This window comes from Amblyomma mixtum, chromosome 3, assembly GCF_055824585.1.
Source record: "Amblyomma mixtum isolate Tamu chromosome 3, ASM5582458v1, whole genome shotgun sequence".
Classification (NCBI taxonomy): Eukaryota; Metazoa; Arthropoda; class Arachnida; order Ixodida; family Ixodidae; genus Amblyomma; species Amblyomma mixtum.
The window spans coordinates 44,149,667-44,177,303 of record NC_143014.1 but is presented as its reverse complement, the minus strand read 5'-3'; the positions used below and the strand labels follow the sequence as shown (position 1 = coordinate 44,177,303).

Genomic DNA, 27,637 nt, shown 5'->3' with positions numbered 1-27,637 from the left:
AAAGCTCATATTACGTTCATATAATATCCATACAATCATTTTGGTTTGGTTTATTGGGGTTTAACGTCCCAAAGCAACTGAGGCTATGAGAGACGCCGTAGTGAAGGGCTCTGGAAATTTCGACCACCTGAGGTTCTTTAACGTGCACTGACATCGCACAGTAAACGGGCCTCTAGAATTTCGATGAAGGCGAAATTCAACCGCCGCGGCAGGGATCGAACCCGCGTCTTTCGGGTCAGCAGCCGAGCGCCGCAACCACTGAGCCACCGCGGCGGGTACAATCATTTTGATCATAGTGGATGTCCATATAACACTCATATCATGCCCACATATGATGAAACCTAGACATTAAGAGGATGTTCAGCAGATATTCAGCCAACCAATTCCCGGGCTACGGGAGGGGGGTTCCATGCCATTGATTTTATGCGCTACACAGCTTACAACAAAATGAATATGATGCAAAAGACTGCAAAGAGGGACAGAGCAGAAACAAACTGCTACTCATTACACAGGAAACTTCCATCTTTTGTACACGATCTAGGAATGACATTTCAAATAACAGATGCATAGAGAGAAAATTACACACTGGTCTCTGATCAATGCCATTGCATAAACATGTCACAAAGAAGTGCTATTTTCCTCGCATGCATGTTACCTGAAACGTCATTCCCAGTTCGTGCAAGATAGAACATTAATGTGTAATCAAGTCGTTAGTTTGTGCTCTGTGTGACTGACTTTTCATCATACTCATTCTGTTAGTATAGGCTGTACAGCGCACAAAATAAACAAGTATAACCGAACAACCGCAGTTCTCATTTCTTTAGAATATTCCACCTCGTTGCAGTACATGGGCAAGGAATATGCACAGGTACAGGCTTTGAGTATGGAAGAATATCAAGGAATGCGCTTTGTCTTCAGCCATATTTTATTGCCCAGTAAAGATAATGATCAGCGTCTATTGCCGTCCATTGTTTTATGCCAGGTCCTCGTAGGCCTGTGGATATAACAGTGCATTGTGTTGAACAGCAACGATGACACAGTCAGCAGGAAATACGGACAAAAAATGGGTGCACAAGAATAAGCAAAAGCTAACGTTCCACCCAGCTGGCTCAGTATCGGTATCTTTACTGAAAAGCAATAAGGACAAGCATGCGATAAAGCCAAGTACACAAATGTGCATCCACCCTAATCTTTACTAGCCTTACCAGATTTATGATTTAAGCAGCTGTAATGTCTATCAGAAGCACAAGTTCATTAAACTTACCCTCTAAGTCAGCTAGAGGTATCATGGAAGAAAGTGTCACTAGTAACAAAAAGCAGATATGGCACTAGAGGAAAGAAAACAGACCAGTATCCAAGAACACAAATTTTCGTTAAGTATATGACAGTTCAAATAAAAAATAAAAGAACATCCTGAGATACTAAAGCAGACTAAATCCAGACATCTTGAGAAAAACAGCGCTTGCAGACAAAGGACCAGAACAAGAAGGACACACAACTGCGCTGACAAACAACTTTTATTTCGGAAGGGGGCTGATCCGTGCCTTTTATACAGAACTGGAGGGAATGATGCGCACGCTCAAAGATCAGCAAAATGGGAGCACGGAAAGAGCCAACACATAGACCAACTATTCTTATCATTGAAGCAGCCCCCCGAGAAATCATTGAAGCAGCCACTATTACCAAGCTAAAAGATGAGTGCGTTAGCACACCATCAGTTGCGCTGTTAGACAAAGAGAGTTCATTCCTCTCTGCTTCGATTTGATTCAGTGCATTCTTTTGGTTTCATCCCGTGATGTTTTGTTGGCACCCACTTTTTACGATGTTTTCCATCTTAAACTTTTCTGTGAAAACTTCTCTGTTATCCCACCTTAGGTTTTATCGCCCACACGTTTTTTACGATTCATTGCTTGTTTTTTAGAGATCTGTTGTCTGTTCAATTTCATTTTTTAGTGACCACCTTTCCTGCTTGTTTTTATTCTCATCGGCTTCTCAGGTTTTTGCTTTTATCTGCTTTAACACTTTTAATTCCGTCATCTTTTAGCCATGCCGATTTTTTACATCTTCCGCAGGCTTTTCCTGCACCTTTTATGCTTCAGTCTGTTCAGTTTTTAGTGCCTTCATCTTTATCACCTTTCATCGTCATTCGTTTAGCCGTGTTGGTTGTTGGCTTCTTCGGGATCTTTTTAGAACTGATTGTTTCTTTTGCGCTCCCTGCCTTTGTGTCCCCCGTTTTTTCTTTTCTTTTCTGGCTTGTTTTGGCTGCGTTGTTGGTTATCAGTGACGATAAGAATAGTTGGTCTATGTGTTGGCTCTTTCCGTGCTCCCACTTTGCTGATCTTTGTGCGTGCGCATCATTCCCTCCAGTTCTGTATAAAAGGCACGGATTGGCCCCCTTCCGAAATAAAAGTTGTTATCCAGCGCAGTTGTGTGTCCTTGTTCTGGTCCTTTGTCTGCAAGCGCTGTTTTTCTCAAGATGTACCCCAACCAACTCGCCCAGCAACACACCTTGCTTAAATCCAGACACCAGTTTTAGAGTACAAAGATGAAATGCGATTGCCTGAATGCTTAATACAAAAAGAGAAGAGCAAGCCACAGCAAACTGAAACACAAGGACATCAACCAAGAATTTCAAGCTCATATATGCAAAGAGATTAAAAGAAGTTAGCATGTCCAGCGCAATAGTGATTAACGTCGGTTGGCAACTACAGTGGGATACAACTAAAGAATGAAGCAACAAATGGCTCTCAAAGCAGGCCCTCCACCCGACGGCGTTGACCGATTCTCATGATGTCGGGGTTAATCCCCTTGGGCCGCCTATTGTGACATCACAGGGAGTGGCAGACGAAAGGGGATTATCCACTGCCTCATCAAAAACGATCCACGCCACTGGCAGGAGGGCCTCCTTAGAGGGACATCTGCCACTTCAGTCTTTAGTTGTATCCAACTATACTGCTGCAGGATAGTGGTGCCAATCACAGCATGTTTTCAGCAGAAATGAACATGCACATATCACCATATTTGGTGAGGTATGCTAACTTCCTGAGGGTGGTTGATGCACACAGACATGAAGTAGCAGGTGTGACAAAGTGCAATCAGAGCCAGTTGTGGTCTTATGAAAGAGACAGAAGGCACCTTATGGCAAAGAGTGAGGGCGGCGGAATATTAGGTTTTCTTTCATGTCTATGGTGCTTTAAGTATGCTAAGTGAGCAGGATGAAATGCATCGAGCAAGTGTCACATTCTTGAGGCCATTTATAAGCAGACCAACCAGGGCCCACATAGGATGAGGATATCATACATTAAGCAAGACACAGGTAGGATACAAATACTTTTTCAGTGGCATTGCAAAAATTTGTTTTCTAAATGCATCAGCATGCAATTAGGTTTTGATATTATGCAGGCAATATTAGTTGGATTTCCATGAATTTTTGTTAAAGGTTGTAATATGCACGCTAAAGTACTTATAAGCAGAAAGAAGTCAAGGCAACTATTTTTAAAAATAACGGGAACAGGGTGCCTGGTTATGATAAATGCTCATAAATTTGTAACAAAAATTAAAGCTCCACATTCTCCCGAAAGCATTACACAGTGTTATTGAATTCAGTCTGAACTGATGCAGTCACAACCATCACTTATTTTGCAGTAGATGACACAATCATCAGCAAAAAATAATAGAACTAGAAACACTAAATGAACAGCTAATACAGGTCAGAAAGAATTAAAATGCTAAGGCACATCCTTAAGGCATGCCAGAAAGGATGGGAACACCATGAGAATTGTTTGAATTAACAGTCACATGATGTGTAGTTAGAAATGAAGTCGGCAATCCTGTAGAAAATGAAGTAGTCACTGTTGAGGTGCCTTAGTTTTATTGTAGAAACCCTTTTTGACAACGGGAGCCCATGTGCAGCTTTACCCTGCTTTTGCATTTTGGTATCAAAATTTTTTGACAGGGTTTTCCAGTGTTGTTTCTTCACCGTTGTTTATCATGACGCCCCTCAGATGGTTTTAAGTGGCACGTGTCTTAAGGAGAAAGGTGGGCGTAGCACAGATCTGACCCGTTTCATCTGATTGATGTGACAGTTAGAAATGAAGTCGGCAATCCTGTAGAAAATGAAGTAGTCATTGTTGAGGTGCCTTAGTTTTATTGTAGAAACCTGGAGGTTAACATAAAAAAATGCCTTGGAGACATCTAAAAACAAAGCTTTTTCCAGAACCAGAAGATATAAATGTGTGTTAATCATTGCCAAACATTAGAAATTGTGCTTCATGAAAGCGTTTGCAGAATCAAAGTCGGGACGAGTGGGAAAACAGGTTTAACTCAAGTGAGTTAATGAAGCCAGTGAAACAAGATTCCTTTTATTTTTTATGCGTTATGTGAGAACGAAAGATGTGGCAGTAGTTGGTGATTAACCTGTCTTTAATGAAGAACTAGAATATATTTGGTGAAAGCTATTTGCTTTCCATAGTCCATAACTAATTACCCAAAAAAAGCACGAAAAACAGTTTTACACCAGCTGTTTGTCTCAATGGAGTAGAATGCAGCTAGTAAGTGACAAGATGCACGAGACAGTCACTTCTCTGAACATGTTCTCCAAAATACCTGAAAAGGAGCAGGAGAGAAGAGAAGAATGGTCACGCCCATTTGCATTACAGGTCGTTTACAATTTGCAACTCTCATTTTATATATATAACGTAAACCCTTGCTGGGGCAACCAAACAGTAGCAAGAACTTTCACAGCACAACTTGCATTGTTCACACTGCAATAAAAAAGAAAATTTCAGCAAAACTTATACAAGCCACAAGCTGAAAGAAAAAGATATGCAAGAACCAAATATTGTGAAATGAGAAACAATTGAAATAGGAGGAAATTACAAGAAGTGAGAAAAGACCAAGTTCCCACAAAGGTTTTTTTTAAGCACAAAGATGAAAGAACAATGCCAGGTCGCAAATTTAAACAGAAGATCTTGACTTAAACAAAGCAGCCCACTTAGTTTTGAAGAGAAGAGCAGCAACGAAAGAGGACCTGTTAGCAAATTTTACACCAACGTAAGATCTGTCAAAACTGTCTTGAGCCGCCGGAGACTGGAAACTGTCTACCTTTGTAGTAAGGGTCATAGCATGCCAGGCGGCCGAAATATGCTGTGGAATGTATTCCATCAAAGTGCAGCCTATTCCAACAGTTGTTAGAAGGCACAGCTAAGTGCCACCAATTTTGCTGGCCTTACAACTAAGCACTGAAGTCTCATGCGCGCAGGTTGCTATTTAGACCCAGAAAAGTTGCATAGAGCACAGCCATTCCCGCGCCACTACTGTAACATGTCTCCGCTTCGGGGACAAATCGAGCTAACTACACACTAAGCATTTTTAAGCCATCTATGCACTCCACGAACTGGTAAAACGGCTGGGGAAATCGCCAGCACGAAAATTGCACAATGCCACAAACGAACACCAACACTAGTTTGACAGAACAGTGTGTAAAAACTCATTATACCTGTTCTCCCCGTAGTCCCCTGTACATCTGTGCTGGTACAGGTCCGTATACAACGGGCACAAACTTGCCGCCACAACGAAGAAAATGCGAACACGCAAAAGCAAACTAACAACGTGTGAATTACTGCTGAAATGAATCAGAAAAACATCGCGCCCGCCGCGCCCGCGACGGTGGCGGCAGAGAGTTAATAGGATAGATGATAATGGCTTTACCCTTTGTATCGGGCGGCAGCTTGCTTCACCCATTGTTAATTGAATTTTCTTTTCCCTTTCTTTCAATTTCGCTCTTACAATGTCTAGTTAGAATATCTTTTTCCCCTCCAAATTCACCCCTCTCTTTCCTCCACCAGTCTTCCAACCTCCCCTTCGTCAATGTCACGCATTTCCCATCCAGCCGCCCGTCCTCCCAGCCATAGAGTTAATTCCCCAGCAAATCCCAGCGCAATCTCTATGTCTGTTGCTGTCCCCTCTCAGGCTGGCTAACTCTATGCGTAGAGTTGGTATATTAGCTCTGATTAGCTCTATGGTCGGTCAGGAAGGGTGGCGCTCTCCCTCGGCACCTCGGCTGCGGGACAGCTTGGCGCACATGTTGGCGCAGTACAGCACCAAGTCTTCCCCTACATCTGCCGCTGGGTTAAAAGCTGGGTTACCACATGGTCCATGACTCCAAAGTACCCTCGCCTCTAATGTGTTAATACCTCTAACTATTAACTCTATGCCTCCAACAGACCACGTTCTTTCCCACTTTCCCACAGTTCATGTTCTTTCCTTCCTCCATGCCATGCTCCATGCTAACCATGACGCTAACAGACCCTCGTTGAAGAAATTTGCGTGCTTCCTATCAACGAAAGTACTTTAAGAAATCATGGAAACCTGTCTCTATTATAATATTTATAAATAATAAAGATAAAAAAAAATAAAACTTCCGAGTTTTAATAATACGAATTAGGGCGCGACGCGTGATGCTGCAGGTAGTGCTAAATTTACAACTGACTTTTACTTACAAAAACAAGTTAATAAATCCATTTGCGCGCTTAAAACGTAAAAAGAACAATACGCAAAATAATGAATCAAACGCCTCGGTAGCGATGGCAGCGCCACAATCTGGCCTTCCTTTTTTTTTTTTACCGATGCAACCAATCACGGATTTCACATTTTGGCGCGATTTGCACCAAAGGCGGCTTTGGGCAGCGGTATGCATCGGGTCTGCGAGCCATGTGAGATGTTGCATTTTTACCACGTGTATTCGTATCTGTCCGCAGTCCGTTGCTCTCCATTCTTGGCACATGTTTCTGTGAAGTGCAAAACCCGATGCCTTCGTACTGCGAACCGGAATACGTGCGTAATTACTGGCTGAAGTGATTTGTAAACGTTGCGCGTCTCTGTCCAGTTGTCTTGCGTTCAACGGCCAACCGCTTAGATTTTGCCGCCCTACCATGGAGGAAGGGGCGGCGAACAGCAGTGATGTCGGCCAAGAGAAAATGGAAATGGAGCATTTACTGAACTCTCCTGATGTCTCTCTACCAGCGGGCTTCCTTTTCCCAGGGGGAGGCGTTCAACGCAGCAAATTCGGGAGACTGCGAAAACCTAAGTTCAGTCCGTGTATGGAGTATACACCCCTCGTTCGAAGCCACTCTTCACATAGCGGCCAGAAACAAACAACAGTGGCCGAAAAATTGAAATCTTCTGGAACGTCGCAGTATCTTGTCGGAGACTTGCTTTGGTCAAAGATCGGCCACCATCCGTTTTGGCCTGCCATGGTTTCATTCGATCCAGTCAGCGGACGTTACATGAAAGTAGTTAGAAAAAATACTCTGCTGTACCACGTTCAGTACTTCGGAGTGGAGGCCCAACACGGCTGGACGCAACCGAGACGCGTGCTACCGTTCGAAGGCCTCACCAAATTCGTGGCTTTAGGTGACCTGAAGCGGCCACCGTACGCTGTGCCTCTTCGCAAGAGAGACGCTTGGATGGTGGCCGTTGAGGAGGCTACTGCTGCAATGGAACTTACGCGAGCGCAGCGCAAGCAAAAGCTCACCTTTGAGTACTACGACCCTCCTGCGAAGCCGGTGAGAAACGTCAAGGCTGTGCGACCGTTGCGGGAAAACCGCTCAGTCGAGAAGGCTAAAGATGAATTGTGCCTCGTCTGCGAGAAAACCGGTGCCACTCTAGCCTGCACAGGGCCCTGTAAAATGAACTTCCACCTTGACTGCCTCGGGATCGCCCATCCGCCTGCGATCTTTCTTTGTGACGAGTGTACCACAGGTAGGTGTTTCCATGGTGCACTTTTTGCAAGTGAAAAGCACACTTCACAATTTCCATTTCGCTGCTTGTTCTGTGTGAGACCAGCGATAGTGAGACGTGGTGTGCCCTGTGCATCCTCTCGTCACCGCAGTAAACTTCGTAGCGCATGCCGTGCATCGTAAATATTTCCATCGAAACGATACTAAAAGAAGATGGTGCCAAACTGTCACCTTTCAGGTTTCATCCTGTGGCAAGTTGAACAAGCAAGAAACCAGCGGAACAAGCTTTTTAATCTTAGTGACCCTTAATATGCAGTTTCTGAGCAGGCTTTTGTGGAGCATTGGCTTGAAATGCTGCTGGTACCAAAGGCATGTGTCCTCTGTTTTAGGAATGCTGTGTGGCTGCATCTTAAACAGGCTAAGTTAAAAAAGTTCTTGCTTAAACAAAACAATTTATTTAGAGTTAATCAGCACAAGATAACACAGAAATCTGATGTGCGAGTTCCCTTGATCATTATTACCACACACATAACAAAATTTGTTAGAAATAATGGTTTATGGGGGTTTAACGTCCCAAAGCAACCCAAGCTGTGAGGGACACCGTATTGAAGGGCTCCGGAAATTTCGACCACCTGGGGTTCTTTAATGTGCACTGACATCGCATAGTACACGGGCCTTTAGAATTTCGCCTGCATCAAAATTTGGCCGCGGCAGTCTAATTTCGATGGAGCTGAAATTCTAGAGGCCCGTGTACTGTGCGATGTCAGTGCACATTAAGAACCCCAGGTGGTCGAAATTTCCGGAGCCCTTCACTACGGCGCAGCCCACATCTTGAGTCGCTTTGGGACGTTAAAGCTCCATAAACCATCATTTCTTACAAATTTTGTTACGCGTGTGATAGTTGAGAATTGTTCCAAGTTCTGTGTAGACGCTTAACCTGTCATGTTGTTGCACATTCATAAGATGAAATAATTTATCTGTCAGTAATTATATTGCTACATTTCCTTGCCTGGTGTTGTGGGTTAAATGTTAACATTAGTGTTTTCAAACTCAGAAAAGTAATTGAAACTAACTATAGGGCAAATGCATATTGGCTGTTGTGTAGGCTAATTGGGTAAGTATGTGCACTCAGTGATTTTGTGTGTGTGGTATGATGTGTGTTACAGAATGTAGTCACTTTTTTGTTATTTGTGGCTTAAAAATCTGTAGCAAGTTCTTCCTGCTACTTCGAAGCTTATTTTGTGTTAAAATTATTCTTTTATGTTGATCAAAACCTCATAAAGAATTCCAGTTTTTGCAGACTTCTGCAGTCAATATAATTATTATAGTAAACTGTTTTTAATTGCACAGTTGTAAGCTGGTTGGGCCAGTAGAGCAGGACATGACAGATTGCTGACTTCGGTGAAGAACAACCAAACCAAGCAGAAAACATGGGTAAACAAGAGTAAAATATAAAGGACTAAAAGCAAAATGGTTCTGTCTTTCTTTTCTCTTTTAGTCCTGTACATATGATTACTATGAAAGTGTTTTTTCTGCTTTTCTGGCACTAGCAGCTTTGTCGCCCGTGCCTTCTGTCTTTTCTTGCCGTGGACATAGCCCTCCCTCTATGCTGTCAAGGCCACATATACTTCTGCATGGTTCGGCTGTTCTTCATCAAAATTGTGAGTCAGCAATCTATTCTGTCATACTCTCCATGCCATCTGTGTATAAATGCACAAGCTGCCACTCACCCTCCACCAAAACACTCCTTTTCAAGACAAACTTGAAGGGAGCACGAAAGCTCGTTAGATTAATGGGCTCACCAACAAATGTAGTGAAGTGAAAAAACAAGGCATGCGTGACTGCAAAAAGAAATGGACACACACTTCAATTTTGCTTGATCTATTCTGTAGTATGTGAATCGCCTGTGCTATGCAAAGTGATGCATTGCTATAAAACAATGAAGTATTTCCCAGGTTGGTCACGAGCCCTGCAGTGCCTTCACAGCAATGACAGAAGTGATTCCAGTTGCAAAAACTGTATTGTGCACATCAGGTGCTGCTTCATGCGCTACGAAAGAATAAATTGAGCCAGGCTATGGCAGTTGTGCAGGTTCTTTGACGTCCGGAGTCCTCTATGGTCCATTCTCACAACTGCAGTCATGCTGTGTGTGTTGCACGGAATTGGCTTTGCAGTTGCTGTGAAAGTTTTTACTGAAAAAAAAAAAAAACACGAATGAAGGTTATTGTAAGGTATTCTTTTGTTGTGCTCATAATAATTGTATTTTATGAGTGGGGAACCAACCAAATGTCCCCATGTAATTTGTTTCGCCTTGCTAAATTTTATTTTATGCTAGTGTATCACTGTGGTTGTCAACGTTGCTTTCTTGAACAGGCAAGCACCCATGCCTTGTGTGCAATAAGACAGAAGACACGCAGAAGTGCACCGTGGAAAGCTGTGGCAGCTTTTATCATGTCTCCTGTCTGGAAAGTTCCCCCCTGCCTCTCAAAGAAGAGCCACTGGTCTGCCCTCGTCATTTCTGCCTCTATTGCTTCCAGGAAAAGCCACGCTCCTTCAGCACCAAAGGCAAGTGCTGCACTCAACATAGAGACAGTATAGACTGTTGCAACACTAAATGCGAACCGTAAAATGCTTCTCTCGGTTAAACCACTCACTTATTCGCGCTGAATTTTGACGAAGAGAAGCCATACAACAGTCTTGCTTTTTCAGTACCAAGTTTGGATGATTTACTTTCCTGATTTGATCAGAATTAATTATTAATCTGCGTTGTCTATAGCACTGGCGAACCCCCATAACAAGCAGCTTTTGCATAGTGCGCGTTTAGCATTGCAACAGTCTGCATAAGCCCATGTAGCTTGAGTGTACCGCTCTAGGGAATCTTTGTGGTTTATTCAAGACCAGTTGACTATTGGCGGCAAAATATTTTAGGGCTACTGGATCCATTAAAAAGCTGAATTTTCGGCAGTCCTGAGCAAGCAGCTTGGTTTTGGATGGTCCAGTCTGCACATGGATGTGCGCACTCGTCAGTTCATGAGTCCTCTGTCCAGGATGTGTGGCCATTCGCACTTTTCTTGGGTCTGGGATCCCAAAGACTTCTGTTGCTGTAAAGTACATGCAAGCAGGACTACGGATGCCACAATAGTTGGGCCACATTGGAGGCATAGAGCAGGTATGAATAAGAGAGGACACTCCCATAGGCCTCAGCGGCTCAATCGATTCTAGAGCACCTAGTGGTTGGTGAGAACTGGCCCACACTTCCTGTTTCGGTTTCACTAGTGTGAATTTCGGATTTCTCGCGTTCTGCTCAAATTGATTTTAAGACACCTAGTGGTTGATGAAGCAACTGGCCCACACTTGTTTCGGTTTCACTGGAGCGAATTTCAGGTTGTTTATGCGCCGCCCTATGGATTTTAGCGCACCGAGAGGTTGGTGAAAGCAACTGGCACACAGTTCTTCTTTCGGCTTCACTAGTGCAAATTCCGAATTGCTTGCGCGTTACCCAAGTTTGGCTCTGACTAGAGGTGGACAATGTCTCGTTTAATCCCTTCTGCAAATGTGGTCATACCGAAATTATTTCAATGTAAGTTGTACAGAAAAGTATACCTGTAATACACATAGGTATGGATTCATAAATCAAGAAGGGCTCTTTCCATCTGGCGCGCTTGTCTTCTGCTCGGAGCAAATGTCATTCAGCATGCAGTATTTATTTAATAAGCAGACGGAGCATCGAGGAAACTGTTTATTCCAGGGCAGTATAAAGAATGAGCACATAAAGGCTAGACACTAACCAAGACCAGCATGGTACAGAAAGGCTCAATACAAAGATAACTGTGTTCCTTAATACAAGCAAATCTGAAAGCATTAACAGATAGAACAAAAGACAAATAGAAATAAACAGTGCTCCAATGTCGGCAGGCAGTTTGCCTCCCTTATGCATCGCCCTATCATAAGTTTAGAATATTGTGTGACTTGTCAATCATCGTCAGCGGTCCAGGTATCAAAAAGGCGAAAGGAACTGTAGTCCTAACTCCTCCGAAAAGCCCTTTCAGGATTTGAAATAGGCGCCACGCTGCACCTGCGCAAGAATAGGGTGTGCAATGCATTTCACGACGCGCAGAATATATCCGCAAATGTCAGAGTAATAAACAGGCCCAAGGCTTCATGAATGCGCAAGACTTTGGCCTAAAACTGCACCACGCAATGAGTGCAAGCTGTATTCATTCGTACTCTGGCCCCTCATGCCCCCCGTCCCGCCCCCTTACTTTTGTAAACAAACGCCCACACGGGCACCGTGCGTCTTGCGCCATATCTGAACAGCTCACTGCGATGTAAAAACACAATAATAGCTTTTGCTGACTCTTTATGTCAGTGTTTTAAAGCAGCATTGTTGTAAAAATGTGTTTCATCTAATGTCCAATGTGTGAAAAGTCGTTTGGTGCAACATAGCAACACCGATGCAACCGACTCCCACAATCACGTGCTGACGACTGACACTGCAGACAAAAAAAAGCTTCGGATGCAAACTGGAGTTAACATAGTGCAATATCACTGTGTAAGATGGCAAGCTTATGCGTCTTTAGAGTCCTTTATTTTCAGGTCTTGCATTTTTTTTTTACCTGGCGAAGAAGAACCTACCAGGTGCTGTTTTATTACTTTAAAATCATGCGCACACTGCTTTTTTTCTTCCAAAGTTACTGCAAAATATTTGTTTCCTTTTTGCTCATCATTTTTAACTGTGAAAAAAACTTTACCCTGAGAATTCGCACTAGTGGATCATCAGATGCTTTATCTTCCCAAACAGGCTACTTAGAATGCTTACTTTGCTGTTCTTGATACTCCACCCACTGCTGACATCTGGTGCCTTATAGTAGATGCCGTTGTGTGACTCTGTGGAGATCCACACTTAATTGCACAAGAGCTTTGGAGGCAATTTTATATCTGAAAATTCATTGTGTGTCATTGTGGTTTGCAGCTGCTTTCCAGCTATGCACAGAGGGCATTCATTGAATCTCTTGGGTTTCAGAGATGTTTTAATACTGCTGCATCACATTGAAGCACTCCTCACTTGTCTACTTTCACTGTCAGTGAGTTACTCAGCAGTAAAATTCCGGGTGTGGGGGAACACATTTGCCATTGCAAATGAGAGAAATTTTAACCCCTGACAGTTGTCCATTATCGCAGCACAGGAATGCATAAAGTAATTGTTTTGGCACTGAAATTTTCCTTTCCCTGTTCCTAACTTTCTTTCCTTTCTGCATCCATTATCACCTGCATTTGCTTCCTTCCTGTGGCCATCATGACATGTCAAGGTTGCAGCTTCTATTTCTGCGCATTAAAACTGGGCTCATGAGTGGTAGCTATTGATACAGTGACAGCATTCAGCAAACAGACCAACGCATTTGTTCACAGGTTGCTCGCATGTAATGCCATACCAGTGCATACCAACGTAAAGCCATGTCTTGGGTGGGAGGGGTAAATGAGGTTTATAATCAGCCATTTCACAGAAGAGACCTTTCTGATAAGGCTTTGAGACAATGGTTTGTATCCATGCTCTTCATACAGCAAACATCTTCATGACCTCATTGCCTGAATGTGGATCAGTAAGAGTAAGCGCATATGTTTGCAATGGAACACGCCAGAGGAGTGTTTTCAAGGAGCACAGAGTTCTGTGTGCAGTGTTCTAACACTAGCTCTTAGTGTGTCCTCGTGTATTCATACCTAGTTGTGCTGGCATATAACTGCTGCCAGTGAAATTCAGAGCTGGTTTAAAAGTAAGGCATCTGCTTTGTGTGTTGGAGGCATTAGGCTTCAATCTCAGTGTCACTGCAGTATATCCATTGATTAAAAGAAAAGAAAACTGAGCATTGATTGGATTGAAACCAGGCCTGGGATGCTGCCTGATCCTGGTGAACAGCTCCAAGGAGCAGTGGACCTATGCTAACCGAGGTGCAATCATGCTAGTTAATAGCAGAGAGCATTCCTTTATCAGAACAGGACCTGACCGCCCTAGTGTAGTATTTGGCCACTACCATCTATCAGCCCTCGGCAGTTAGATCTGCAAAGTAGCAGACGGTGCTAAAATCATTGAATTTGCTGGGACAGGGTATCCATAGATGGCGCAAGCAGGACCAGTTGGAGACTATCGGGAGAAGCCTTTGTCCTGCCATAGATGAAGCCACATTCGGTGATGGCTCATTTATCACAATTTAGCTTACTTGTACTGTAATCTCTTGTTCAGTGCACTCATCGATGCAGCAAATGCTTGTATAATTTAGGAGAATTGGTGCTACCTTGGAATTTGTGGCATGGGTCTCAGAAGTGGACAGAAGCACTGCTGAAGTCCTATAACAGATGTTCAGACATTGTGCGTTCATAGCTTGGTGTCATCATTCAGATGGCAATGCATAAGTGCCTACTAGCATAGATGGTGCTGTTGCTGTACTGCTCAGAAGAGCAAGGTTCCAGGCTTCCTTTTAAATGCTGTACTGCACCTCTTATCTCAGGTGCCCACTCATTGCTGTTTGCCAAGGTTTTTTATCCACATGCTCTTTGTTACTGCTTCAGCAGCACTAAACCATGAACAAAAGTAGTAGCGTTGATATCAGGAATCAGCAGTAGATTGGAGTTATCCTCAGTTAAGACTCCAACTTGGGTCAGGTTTTCATTGCCTCATCCACAAAAGCAAGCTTCTTGCCAGCATCATTGTCATGCTACCCTAGGGACACCACTGCTAACACCAGACACTTCACAGCTGTGCAACAGACTACACATGTACCTCTTGCCAGAAGAACGTAAAGCAAGCAATCATTTGCTGCTTTGATGTGCTAAAACTATGGAGTAGAAGGGTGCAAATTTTAAGTTCAGTGACTTCCATTCTCGCTATATTTCACTCTTGTGGGGAGGCTACTTGCTTTGTGTCTGGTTGTGCACATCTGTTTCTACAATTTTTTCACATGGATGACACAAGGTTCTAATATTGCATGCATTTGAGTCACTTAACAAGAAAAGTTTGGAAGTGAATAGCGCAGAACGAGGGGCATAGGCAGGAGACAAGCGCTGTCCAAATGGGCAAACTTCCGAATGGATAACCAACGTGCTGCAGCTGCTATTCTGGCAAATAAAGAAAAGTGTATCGTTGCGTTATAATGACGGTTTTAAATTTTTGTGTTTGCCAGTATGTCACTGCTTTGCACATGTTTGGGGAGTTGGTTGAAAAGGCATTGGCAGTGGTTGGAAAAGGCGAAAGACATCATTGTGCATTACAGGAAACCAGCAAGTACGCAACTGACACAAAAATGCATGTAATTGTTTGTGAGAAAGAAGGTCTCCTCGATTTGGCTGCACTTTCTGCACTAGTTCACAAAAGTGCTGTGCCAGTGCAGCACCAATTCTTGCGGCGTGAGTGTTGCTTGACACTAGCACTCTTGGTGCAGCAGCCAAATCGAGCACAAAAGTGCAGGAGAGTTAGTCTCCTACAGCCATGTGTTGATGTTTTGTCGCGTGGTTTGACATGTGCGTGGGGTTGTACTAGTTCTATTGAACGTTATGTATTTTTTCGAAGTGGTGCATCTCTTGGCAGTCGCTATGAAACTTGTCAGTTTCAGCAGTGATGAAGAATTTGACTCTACCCTTTTTGTTGCATTGTGTACAGTGGCGAGCGCGGATTGCCTGTCACCGAGTCAGTGGGTACTTTTGAAGAGGTAACAACGAAATACTTACTTTGATTTGAATTATTCAGACTGTCGCGCGATAACTTCGGCAGTTTGCAGGCGTGGTTCAGGCTGTTGCCGTTCTGTCCAAAAGTGCCTGTGGCTTGTTTGAGTTCCACAACCTGCACATTCACTGTCGATGGACTGTGGTGGCAGAGTGTCTGTCAGAGGCTAGCTGGCAGAAAAAAATGTGAGTTAACAGGAGAAGGCATGGGCTGAATGGCGACCTCAAAGCCAGGCACTACTATATGCAGAGATGTGGCTGATGCAGAGGCCACCTAGGCAAAAAGAAACTATTCCTAGTGAGTCGTTGCAAACGTTGCGATCACCCATGTATTTAAAAACAGCAACACCTGTCTCTTTAACAAGTGCCCCGTTGTGCCGCATGTGCCCACCATGGTCGCCTTGCATGACAAATGCGGCCGCTTTTAACGCCATTTACTAAAAGAAGCATGGCCACGGCACTGTTTGTTGCGGAGCGCGCCAAGCACCTTGCACAAGAAGAGAACTCGCGGGGAGTCTAGTGCAGAAGTGCAGAAGAACTCTTGCAGCACTGCATCAAATCGAGTGCTGAAGTGCAGGTGGCGCTAGCTGCACTGACAAATCGAGTGCAAGAGTGCTGCACCAACTGAACTGGTGCAGCCAAATCGCAGAGACCTAGAGTTAAAGGTAAAGCACTGTGTGAGACTGGCAAGAGTGAAAGAGAGAGAAAGGAATTTTAATGAGAGGTAAAGTGGCTGGCAAGAGTGATTTCTGAGACAATTACTGATGGTGGTTATCAGGAACCACTTGGTTAGTAAGCACTGCTTTGTAAGCCTCACCTTGGCATCAGCTGTCACCGTTGGAAATATTGAATGCTTGAGCCTTTTTTAGCACGTGCTATTTGTTTATTTAGCCATTGGAACAAAAATGTGCAATGCCGTGACAGAGAACTTACAGGCAAATGCCTGCAACCTTAGAAAGGCCAGGTGAAGCTTCACCAGTGACAGCAGTGCATGGAAAATGTGCTGCCATCTTTCAGACCAGGGCCTCTCCATGTACTATCAGGCAGGAATGAAACGTGACGAAAATGAAGTGTGATGATGGCTGCTGCTGTTTCACATGTTGGCCTGAAGGCATTGCTGCTTGTCATTATGAACTTTGTTTACATAAATGGATGCATTGAAAAGAGTACAGGCATGTTTTCAGGGGGGGGGGGGGGGGGGGGTGCACTTTTAAGTTGACCAAAAACTTAGCAATATATGTTATAGTATGGTGGAAGTGCTACAAAGAACTTGCCTTTTAACAGTGACAGTGGCACTGCCATTTTGTCCTCTCCTGAAGCAACGTGCTGGTAGTTGGAACCACTGTGCGCTGCGCAAATGCAGAAGGCAAGAAGGAATCCGCCTTTTGCACACGGCCGCTCTGCGCATGCACACCCCTCCTCCTCCAGCACCACTGGTTGAAAACAAACCACAAGCCCCTACTGCACATGCACAGTTCATTTTAGCAACTGGCGCAAGCAACATATGATGGCATTCATCAAACACATTTGCCACATGGAACTGAACTGTGCCTGCATCTCTCGCATGCATTTGTTTTCAACCAGTTTTCTGGGTAGCAGAAGAGTTTTCGCCCGCTCTCCAGAGTGCACCACATCTTGTGAAAAAGGCTGATTGTACATGCAGTGTGCCACAGTGCTCACATTACACAGTACCATAGAAAACAAGTTTTCTTACGTTACCTCAGGACAAGAAATGATGAAGGGTTTGAATTTTCAAGCTACTTATTCTTAAAGAAGTAACTGCTGAAGTGCTCATTTGTAGCAGTCATTTGACCTAAGAGGATTTATTCGGGGACCTTATCGTTAAGTTCTGTTTACTTAATTAGTCCTATTATTATAACATCTATTCTAACTTATTGTGAGGAAACTTTACTGTGTTTAAAGAGGATATGAAGCCTGTGCATCCTCAGCTGAATACTCTATGCCATCTTTGAAAGTAGCATTGCAGGTGCACAAGATTTGCTGTGCCAGAACTGAGCAGGATAAGTTTGACGATAGCTGCTGAAGGTCTAACATTCTTGGTGTTTCATTTCCACGCCCCAAAATCGGTGTTGTGCGCATTTGCGAAATCTGCTGGTGATGGCAGCATCTGTATTTTGTATTTTGCACTACCTGTAACCCACCTCTTCCCATCCTCCTCCTCCTCCCTCTAGCCAAGAGCGAGTCCCTGTAAATGAACATACCTTCACTCACTCTCCCTTTCTTATGGGTGGGAGTGGGGATGTGGAGATAATTCCACAGTTTAACGTATGGTAACAATTCTTGTGCACTTTTGGCTTATATCCTGAGTTACATTTGCTCATAAGCATTTATTAATGCTTATAAGTATTGAATATTTAACCATTACCTGGTGATACGTGAACATGAAAAAAAAAGGTCAGTTTCACAGCTGACCTCAGAGGGAGAAAAAAAAATCTAAATAATCGACGCAAACTTATTTTGCCAGTTGTACCAATTTGCCTAAAAAAAGACAGAATTCTTGCCTAAATTCTATAAATGTGCGAAAGCAGAATTACATGAATGATAACGACGACGATGAAGACAGAGAATTCTCTGTCTGTGTCTTCGCACCGTAGATGGAAGTTGATGACGATGTGCAATGCACAGCGCGAGAGTATGTTGTAGTCTAGAACAAGGCGTGTTTGGCTGCGGCAGTAGCCTATACTCCGTTTCATACATCGTGTGCAATGCTGTGAAAGGTACTGAAGTAGTCTGCATGAAAGAATAAAGGGAGCTTGTGTTACTCTGCACTTGTTTTGTGGCCAAGTGGTCTAAGGCACAAGAAAGCAACAGCATGTCGCCAGCAATACGAGTGCATTTAATCAACGTTATGACAAACATATATGTAAGAAGTCTGCAGCCAATCATTTATTACTTTTCGCTCACAAGGGACGCACTACTTTTTGATCGGGGACGTAGGCAGCACAAAAAAGAGCTCTAGCTATGACAGCGTTGCACCTGATGCATGAAATGGAGTATAGTGCTCTTGCGCAGCGGTGAGCGAAGCTGGTTTGTTCACGCCACCACGCGTTTCAAATCCGAGTCACAGATATTTATTTGATACATTTTTATTTTGCTTCTTTCACTTGGCACAAACCTACAAACATTGCAAGATCTTGCTCATGGTTTACCCATCAGTATAGTAATTTCACACTAAAAAATGCAGTTTCAAGTTCTAGTGTGTGCAGATTCTTAGGCACTAGATAGGTTAGCCTGCTACTTTTCACCTGTGGTGCTGAAATAATGTATACTGCTTAATGCTAGCATGACGTTTTATTGGCAGGAAAAGTAAATGGACCACAAAAGCGACTAAATTTTTGTTTGGGGCAGATTAACATTAATTGGTCAGTAAATGATAAGTGCAACAAGTGTGGTCTACTGTCCTTAGCATCTATTGACAGAGCAACCTGTTGCTGTCATGCCAGGTTTCAAGAAATAAAATTTTAAACACACTTCTATGGTCCATTCACTTTTCCTACTGATAGTATGTTTAGCTCCTAATTGCAAGAGTTGCATACGTCACTAAAGTGCCCTTACCAGTCAAAAAAAGTCTACTGGTTGGTTGAAAACACAACTGGAACTGATTGTAACCAGTGGGAGTCCAGTCTACTGACATTGGACAGTGTGTGGCAGGTAATCTAAGCCGTCAGCTGCAGTTGGTAGTGTCCTTAATAGTTGCTCCAGGTATAGAATTGTATGCGTTACATAATGGCATCATCACACTTTGAAAAGAGTAGGTTTACTAGCGATCCTTAGTCTTGGACAAAAAATCAGCTTTAAGAATTGGATGAAAGAGCAAGATGCTGACATCCTGCTTTGAATTGCCAAGCTCTACCTGAAATGGAGCCATGGCTAAATATGTGCTCATGTAATGCTGCAGGTCGGCTACTTCGCTGCATGCGTTGCCCATCAACCTTCCATCATGGCTGCCTGCCAGCTGGCTCGAACATCCTGAACTCCAGCACAGTCGTGTGTCCGCGACACTGCCTACCACACCGCATGAGTGCCCCTATCAATGTCAACTGGTGCATGCTGTGCTCCAAGGGTGGGCGGCTGTTGTGCTGCGAGGGCTGCCCAGTTGCAATGCATGAAGACTGTCTTGGCCTGCAAGAAGCTCCCGAAGGGGCATTCCTTTGCCCTGACTGCCTTGAGTGGAAGCATCCCAAATATGGTGATATTCTTTGGGTCAAACTTGGCTGCTACCGCTGGTGGCCGGCCCAGGTATGTCCACCAGCTGAGGTCCCTGCCAATATTCAAGCACTAAAGCATCAGCCAATTGGAGAGTTCGCAGTGCGCTTCTATGGTTCACACGATTATTACTGGACGCATAGACGAAGGGTGTTTCTTTTTGAGGAAGGTGACAGTGGGAGCCTGACTGCAAGTAGCAAGAGCGTGGCACGGCTCTTTGAGGCAGCCCTTGAAGAAGCAACACTGGCATGGGAGCAACAGCGCAAGGCTCGTGAGCTGTGTGAAAAGCCAGCACCATTCCGTATGATCCGCAGCAATCGACCTGTGTGCCAGGCAGTCATGCCTTCTGTTGATGTGTACAAAGAATCTGCCTGCCAGTGCAGCCCCAAGGATCCCTGCCGCACCAACTGTCTCAACCGTTTGATGTTTTATGAGTGCAGTCGATACCTGTGTCCGGCAGGGGAGGACTGTGAGAACCAGCGTTTCCAGCGGCGACAGTATGCTCAGGCCTCCGTGATACGTTCGTCTGGCCGTGGATGGGGATTGCGGGCAGATCAGTCACTGGCTCCAGGGGACTTCGTCATGGAGTATGTTGGAGAGCTCATCGATGAAGTGGAATGTCAGCGGCGGCTGGCACAGCTCCATGTGGACAACATCAACAACTTCTACTTCCTGACTTTGGAGAAGGACCGCATCATAGACGCAGGGCCACGGGGCAATCTGTCACGCTTCATAAACCATTCCTGCGAGCCCAACTGCGAGACTCAGAAGTGGACAGTCAATGGAGATACTCGGGTTGGAATCTTTGCCATCTGCAATATTACCCCAGGTATGTAACCTTTTCTTTCTTGAAAATGCTTGTTCAGGGGCTTCTCCAAGTATGTTTAGGCATTTTCCTATTTTGACATCACTAACACTAACACAGTTTTGAGAACGTTAATATCGTACGGAAATGCAGTAGAGGAGTGCAAATTTAAATGTACTGCACTTGCATTTTGATTAGAAGTGTTGTTGCAATGACCATGACAGCCACATTATGGCTATTATAATTATAATGGACAATAGTATCGCTTCTGAGTGCCCTAAATAAGTTAATGTCATCAGCAGCTGCTGAATAAAAAGACGAGACAAATTCCGCAGATGTTCCGATTCTACAGTGCCATGGAAGAGATGAGCTTGTCCAAGATGTTTGGGTTTGGTTTATGGGAGTTTAATGTCCAAAGCGATTCAGGCTATGAGGGACGCAGTAGAGAAAGGCCCCTTAAATTTCGACCACCTGGGGTTCTTTAACGTGCACTGACATCACACAGTACATGGGCCTCTAGCATTTCATCTCCATAAAATGTGACTGCTGCGGCGGGGATCGAACCTCCGTCTTTCGGGTCAGCAGCCGAGCGCCACAACCAGAGTCACTGCGGTGGTGTCCATGATGTTTTGCCAGCTTGAATAATGGCACTATCTTTTTGAAGTTTTTGATTAGGCCGTCATTTCTAAGCTATGAATATGCTAGCCAGGTGTTCGTGTTGATGAAGTACAGTCAAGCCCTCTTATAACGAACCTGACTGTCACACAGATTGTGTTCGTTGTATCTGAGGTTTGTAGTAAGTGGACTTTCCATATTACAGCCAAAAATACAGTGTGAGAGACAAGTTGCATTTATTTCTTAAAGAAGCTACTTATGCGCGTCTGCTTCTTCAAGGTAGACCTTATCACGGCGCTATAGTACAAGCTCGCCAGCGTGGTCATGTGCACCTTGCCGAGGCACTTGCTGCTAAAAAGCTGCTGTGACGTCAAAGAGAGGTTCCGGCTCTTGAGGAGGGCTGGCTGCAGCACTGTACTGAATTAAAATGATGAAGCAGCAATTGTATCGCAGTTTTTACATGCCTCACGTGACATACAACCACTCTTTGACGTCACAGCCATCATTCGGCTGTTGAAACCAAAACTGAAATAGCATGACAGAAAAAATCGATTATTAATTATTTTATTTAGCTGTTGTAGGCGAATACCACAAGGTGATTCATGCATAGTAGTGTCTTCCGCATCGTTATAGAGAAGAAAACATGCCACCAAAATTAGATGTCTATACTCCTTTAAGTAACGAGGACAAACTTGTCGCGACATTAACACAGAATAGTTCTTAAGATGTCTCTTCTCTCCGCGTAAGCTTTGAGTGATGGCTTCCTCACACAATTTCATTTCATTGACCTGCGTCAGAAGAGCTTCTAAGCCACCAACAGTCTTAATGTGGTGCAAGAACTTTTTGTGCAGCTTATGCACATTCATTGTGCATGATAGCCGCTCGTCATCTACAATGGTCTTATCAACAAGTTCCCCTGCATTAGACGGCTGATGTTGAGTATCCCGGATCTTTCGTCTGTTTCCTCATCGGTAATTAAAGTACTCAAATTTCTACTGCGTTTCCAGATGATCGAGATTAAAATCCATTTGTGCAGCGCAGCTGTCGGTTCGGACTGTAATGATACGCTCTCGGAATCCTGCAAGTTCTCTTCCATCACTGCTGTCGCCACACATAGGGCAGCGCAATCCATTGGAGGCTTTCTCTTCGGCATAGTGCGTTTAAATTGCGCTTTGAGGTATGTGCCAGCGATAAAGTAAACAGCCTCGGGAAAGTGCTTGGTACTAACATCCATTTCCCTCTCTCCAAAAGTACTTCCTTTCCTTGAACTACATGGTGATAGTGCTTTAACAGGTTTTCTTCAAATTGCAGATCACAAACTTTGCATTTCAAAGTCAGTTTTCGATCTTTCCTGCAAAGAACATGCTCCCATCTTTTAAACTCTACGTGGTCTTTTGGTGGCCCGAAGAAACGGCTGCTCTCCGAGTCATCGTTGCGCCACCCGCTGTTGCACCCCGGTGCAGAGCAGGTTGGCACGGAGAGGCCCGATGTAACAAAAATACCAAAAAAAATGAAACCGAGACACAGGCGATGCGCAGCAGCGGTCAAAGCATGGGCTGCGGCCAGCGAGCAGTGGCAAGGGAGCAAGACCCGACCGCAGCGTCACTAGTTCGCGTGACCGCCACTGGGGACACCTCTCCGCGCGAAGCTGTGAAACTGAGGTTGTTTTCGTAACATCATTCATGACGTCATCGTTTGTTCGAAACCCAGTTTCGATTAAATACTTCTACGTGGTATTTGGAAAAATGTTTTGTACCGGAGCGAGAGAACTCTGAGGAATGTGATGTGATTATCAACTCAAAATGTTCACAAAGTCCTGGAGTTGGCCATTAATTGTGACAGAGATGTGCAGCTATTAGTTTTGCCATGGTGATCTCTTGGGCCTGCTCAGTTTTTGCTCAGAGGGCCCTTGACCATCCTCTAATTGAAAATTCACTATACTCCGGCGGTTGTCAGCCATTGGCATCTAGTGGTCTTACCATGATTCCCTCTGCCATGCCATCTCCAAGTCAGCATCTTGCCCTTTCGGGCCATAAGCCTTTGCAAGCGAATTTTCGTTCTCTGCTATTAGGGAGAGATATGGAGAATGTCAGATGTTTATGTCATAGCCCCACCTCTCCAGGTAATCTTCCTTGCTTTTTGCTTCCAGCATACATAAGGCGGTGCTTCCGTGCACTTACCAGTATATGAACCTGTCATCTTATTGCGATGCTTTGCACTCCGCTGCTTATCCTCGGACACTATTGGCTGCCGCGCGCGGGCGTGCCCGTAGGCACATTCCAAAACTAAAATGTATTAATCACTGGACCACTCGTCCAGACTCACGCCATCGTCCTCACTAGCGCTGTCGCCGTGATCGCTGCTGCGGTCCCACAGCACATCGTTCCAATGTCGTCCAGCGAAATCCCGCACTTCGCATAGTCACATCACGAAATCACGTGGAACAGCTGAAAATTTTGCCTCACTGTAGCCGCCACACCTGTATTAGCCGTTCCGAGACGTCGAACTTGTGGCCCAGCGCGCAGTTCGTTTCTTCAGCGTAAAGAATGACAGCCATCTTGAATGTAGCCATGAACGAGAGCCGGACACTTACCAGATCCGGAGCATAGACGACTGATGAAACACTACGTTAAAAAATTGGCAGTGACTTAGCTGTGGTTAAGCCTGGATATACAAGCGAAAAGGTTCAGTTACGCTTAGTTTGACATCATGGCTGTCGCAGTTCGCGCACAGTGCACTGGGAAGCACCACGATAACGGTGGAGGCGTTCGGCCGTCCACACACTGCCTGTACGGAGGCGGAGGAGGAGACGCGCGTGTAGTGAACACGGTGCTGTCTTTAGAAGGTTGCTTTAGATACGTACTGTGGTGTCCATTCTTTTCAGATGTATACACCAAGACAGGCATTTCCTTTCCTTAAAACCAATGTTCAATTCATTTAATTTTCCTTAAGGCCCTTACGGCGCGGATCGGGTGTGCACCGAGTGTTTCCTGGCGCACTGTTTCTTTTATTTATTTTTATTTCTGATATTTTATTTCTTTCATTTCTTTTTTTTTTATTCTAGTTTCTGTCCTTGTTTTTATTCTTTTTTTTTTATTACGGAGTCGGCGGCCACCTGCGCTGCGCGTGACGTCGCTCGGTTTCACGCATGCGCAGAAGTGGCAAATCTGGCCTCCGGCTCACACGAAGCGCGGTGTTGACGAGCCTAGTGAAGATTTTCGCTTCAAAACTGGTAAAACGTGGCGGGCAGTCATCAAATCTGTCAGAGCCGAAGAGAAACTACGCATGAGCGGTGTCGGCTCTTCCGTCAGCTACCGAACACCCATCTTCCACTTCTCAGCACCAACAAGGCACCAAGCAAATCAAAGTTGGATGGAACTTAAAAGGACGAGAAGTGTGGTTTGCAAAAGCACCAAGAGCGTCCTGTAGCTATGCATGGTGACTGAAAGCAAAACTTTGGCAATGCAATGCAAGTGGCCTAAAGCACAAATTTGGAGCCTGGAATCCACTGTGCAAATTCAAGCACTGTACATGCGCATTGAAGTGCTTTCAACAATGTTTGAACTTATAATGTGTTAGTAGTCATGGGAGAATTGAGCGAGCTTTGTGAGGTCCTCGCTTTGAAGATGCTAGAGTCTCACACACACTCCTTTCTCATCACAATGCGCAATATTTTTCTGGACAGACTTCTCCAGAAACGGATCCCTGCAACAGGCTAGCACTTGTTTGTCATTTTTCGGTATCTTCGAAGCGCACACCTTCGAAAAAAATGTGAGCTGGAGAGTTGTTCGAGGTGAATGCGCTGGGTGCCATCTTCTCTGAACAGGTGGCAGCATGGTTACAGGGATAGCAAAACCTGACACAGCCAAAAACTACAAATAAAAGGGGAAAAAAAAGTATGCAGATCTCGAGCATTTCGACAGAAATGAGAGCGCGTTTTATCAAGCCCTTGACAAATGCATTGTGTGCTAAGCCTGAAGGCAAAGCATTTACGATTTTTTGCTCACCACAAGGGACACACTACTTTTTAGTCATGGATGTAAGTAGCACAAACAAGAGTGCAAGCTTTGACAGTGCTGCACCTTGTGTATGAAACGGACTGTAGTCGGATACTACTCGGGCGGGAAAGCAGTTTGATCTGCAATAAAGTTCAGGCAGTCATATATCTAGTCTAGTCGAATGCGATTAATGTATGAGAGCACCTTTGGGTACAAATAAAAAAATTAGTTTGCAGTTTTTGTACCATCCTCTTATAGACCAGTGTCATGTTTGTAAACAAAGGTGGCACTGCGGTCGGCAGCAACGCGGGGTGTAGGCAAAAACGTAGCATACCCACTCCGCGCCAAGCGATGCTACCTTTGAAACCAACTCGTGTACACGAATATTTCAAAGCGTGCGCGTTACTTGTGGTTAGAAACATTTCTGTTGGTGACCGGAGAGCAGTTCAGCACTTTTTGAACCTGTTCGCCAGACGGAATTACCTGGCGAAGCGCTGCATAGGCTTCCTTCTGGGCTCCTATATTTGGCAGCAACGGCGCGGCTACAGCGGTCGACTACGTTGACTTATTAAATGAAACCGAGAAAGCACGAGGTATACAGGGAAATTAATCGTCTGCAGTCTCAACTTCTGGGCCGATACAGCATACCCGATCGCGAAGTGCAAGAAGAAGGACGACGAGATGCACAACGCGAGGCAGCTTTCTCACATGACGAACCTTTGCGATGTGCCTGCTATTGTCGAGCCACTTCAGGGCGGAGAACGCCAAACACTCCTGGACACTAAAGTCATGCAGTCACCTTGAATGAGACTTAAATGCTTTATTCTGCTTGATGAAATAGACATTCAATGTAGGGACTAGTCGAGGTCTCGCTTCACTGATAATGTCTGAAAAGATGCTCTTTTTGTTCGCTTGGCTTTAAGAGAGGTGCACAGGCAAATGGCTAGAAGTTTACCTCGAGCTACAACGAAGTTACGATTGCTCTGCAGAGCTAAATATTTTAAGTCATTCTGCTTGCAGGCCTTATTCTGCTTGATAAGTGGTTTTTGGTCTAGTGTTTGCTGTTTTCACCAGGTTCTGATTGACCAGAAATTGTGAAATTCAGGTAATATGAGAAATAACACTGAATGGTTTTGCTGATATCTTAGCGACATTTAATTGTTTTCTAGGATAGGTGGTGAAAAAACGTACATGTTGAAGCTCGTGGAAGTGAATAGAGAAAAAACTACGCATCGTATATATACTACTAGACTACAGTGCTGCTTAAGAGGGTTCACCAGTGGCAGTGTCCATAGGAAATACATGGGAACTTACAGAACCTATACCGTGTCTAAACATGGCTCGATTTTTATGAGGTTTGTGGCAGCGTTTCCTTCTTTAGTGAATAGAGGAAATGTTGCGGGTAGATTTTATTGTTTAAGTTTAATTTTTTTACCAATTACATGCAAAGTTCCAGAAAAATGGTGCTTTTAGATATGTCGAACTTTCATGTCATCTCGGGAAAAAACTAAGCCAAATATCAAAATTTCGTCCGCAACATTTCCTCCCTTTTTCTTTCTTGATTGTTAAGCCGCAATTTTTATCCATATCGAACCTAGTGTTTGCGTTTTACAGGCTCTGAAGGTTGTGTATGTATGTTCTGCGGGAATTTGAATTTTGCGCTAAAATTTTACTGGTGCGACGTGGCTCCACCTGGCGACAAATTTTGTCACTACTACACTCTACCGCCAACTTCTTGCTTGTCTGTGTTCGTGCGCGCACTTTTTTCTTAGAACCTGGACGAACTTGATTTCTTTCTTTCCTTCTTTTCTTGCTTGGGTTGTATTTCGAAAAGGATTTCTGCTTTTCTTTTTTTCTCGAGCTTGTGGTGCGAAAAGGAAGCGGGTTGCAAGGCCGCACCCAAAAGCGCCCCCCCACCCCCGCAGCACACACAGTAAGGCATTGTTCGCACCAAAACACACGTGAGTGGAGTTACCGGGTCAAAAACCGGTTCTGGGTTCATGTAAACGCGCCGAGTCGAGTCAGGAGTCAAGGGGTCGGGACGAGTAAACTCCGCCGCAAGGGGTAGGTTGACTCAACTCTACCTGCCCGGATGTGCTTGTAAACGCTGTCGAGCCGAAAAAACGGGGGGGAGAGGATAAATGCAAACTTGTTTTTCACTTGCGCCGTCGCACCTCTGAAGCAGCGGTGGTGTGCCTGAATCTTGGATGCTACTGGAATCATATTTGCTAGCGCTTAGTTATTTTCACACCAATCTTTCCAGAAACAATCATTCTAGGTACAATGAAAACCCATTCGGAACGTGAAATTTTCGAAGCTATGTGCGTTGATAATGAAGGTTCGAAATGCATCAGCACCCGTCTGTTAATCTATCACAAAAAGAAATGTTGCTCCTGAAGCGTGGCATTGCTACTGCGCGTGTGTGAGTTCGGCATTTTTGAGATGTCTTATATTGATTGTTTTTCGAATAAATGGCAGTTGAAGACTAGCGTCTGTCTTGTGTATTTGTGTTCTGGTCCCGTGTGTTCACTAAGCACTAG

General features: G+C 44.4%; 1 protein-coding gene and 1 long non-coding RNA gene across 4 annotated transcripts in view; one reads left to right on the top strand and one right to left on the bottom strand.

Moving 5' to 3' along the window:
* Positions 1–902: 902 nt before the first annotated feature.
* Positions 903–6,283, bottom strand: LOC149349985 (uncharacterized). 2 transcript variants are annotated; one of them, XR_016290185.1, is made up of 2 exons: positions 5,498–6,283; positions 903–4,763 (listed from the first exon to the last, which is right to left on the bottom strand). It is a non-coding gene; the product is annotated as an uncharacterized LOC149349985 (long non-coding RNA). The 2 variants fall into 2 exon arrangements; XR_016290186.1 differs by having other exon boundaries at positions 903–4,605.
* A 318-nt stretch (positions 6,284–6,601) lies between these two features.
* Positions 6,602–27,637, top strand: part of NSD (Nuclear receptor binding SET domain protein) — a 30,502-nt gene continuing 9,466 nt past the window's right edge. Inside the window, exons 1-4 of one of the 2 annotated variants that reach the window (XM_089578979.1) lie at positions 7,628–7,761; positions 9,336–9,400; positions 10,113–10,304; positions 19,372–20,508. In XM_089578979.1, the coding sequence (XP_089435105.1) occupies positions 9,346–9,400; positions 10,113–10,304; positions 19,372–20,508 (1,384 nt within the window). In that variant the 5' untranslated portion in view covers positions 7,628–7,761; positions 9,336–9,345. Of the gene's footprint in view, positions 7,762–9,335; positions 9,401–10,112; positions 10,305–19,371; positions 20,509–27,637 lie in introns of both variants that reach the window. The other variant, XM_089578978.1, reaches the window with a different exon arrangement.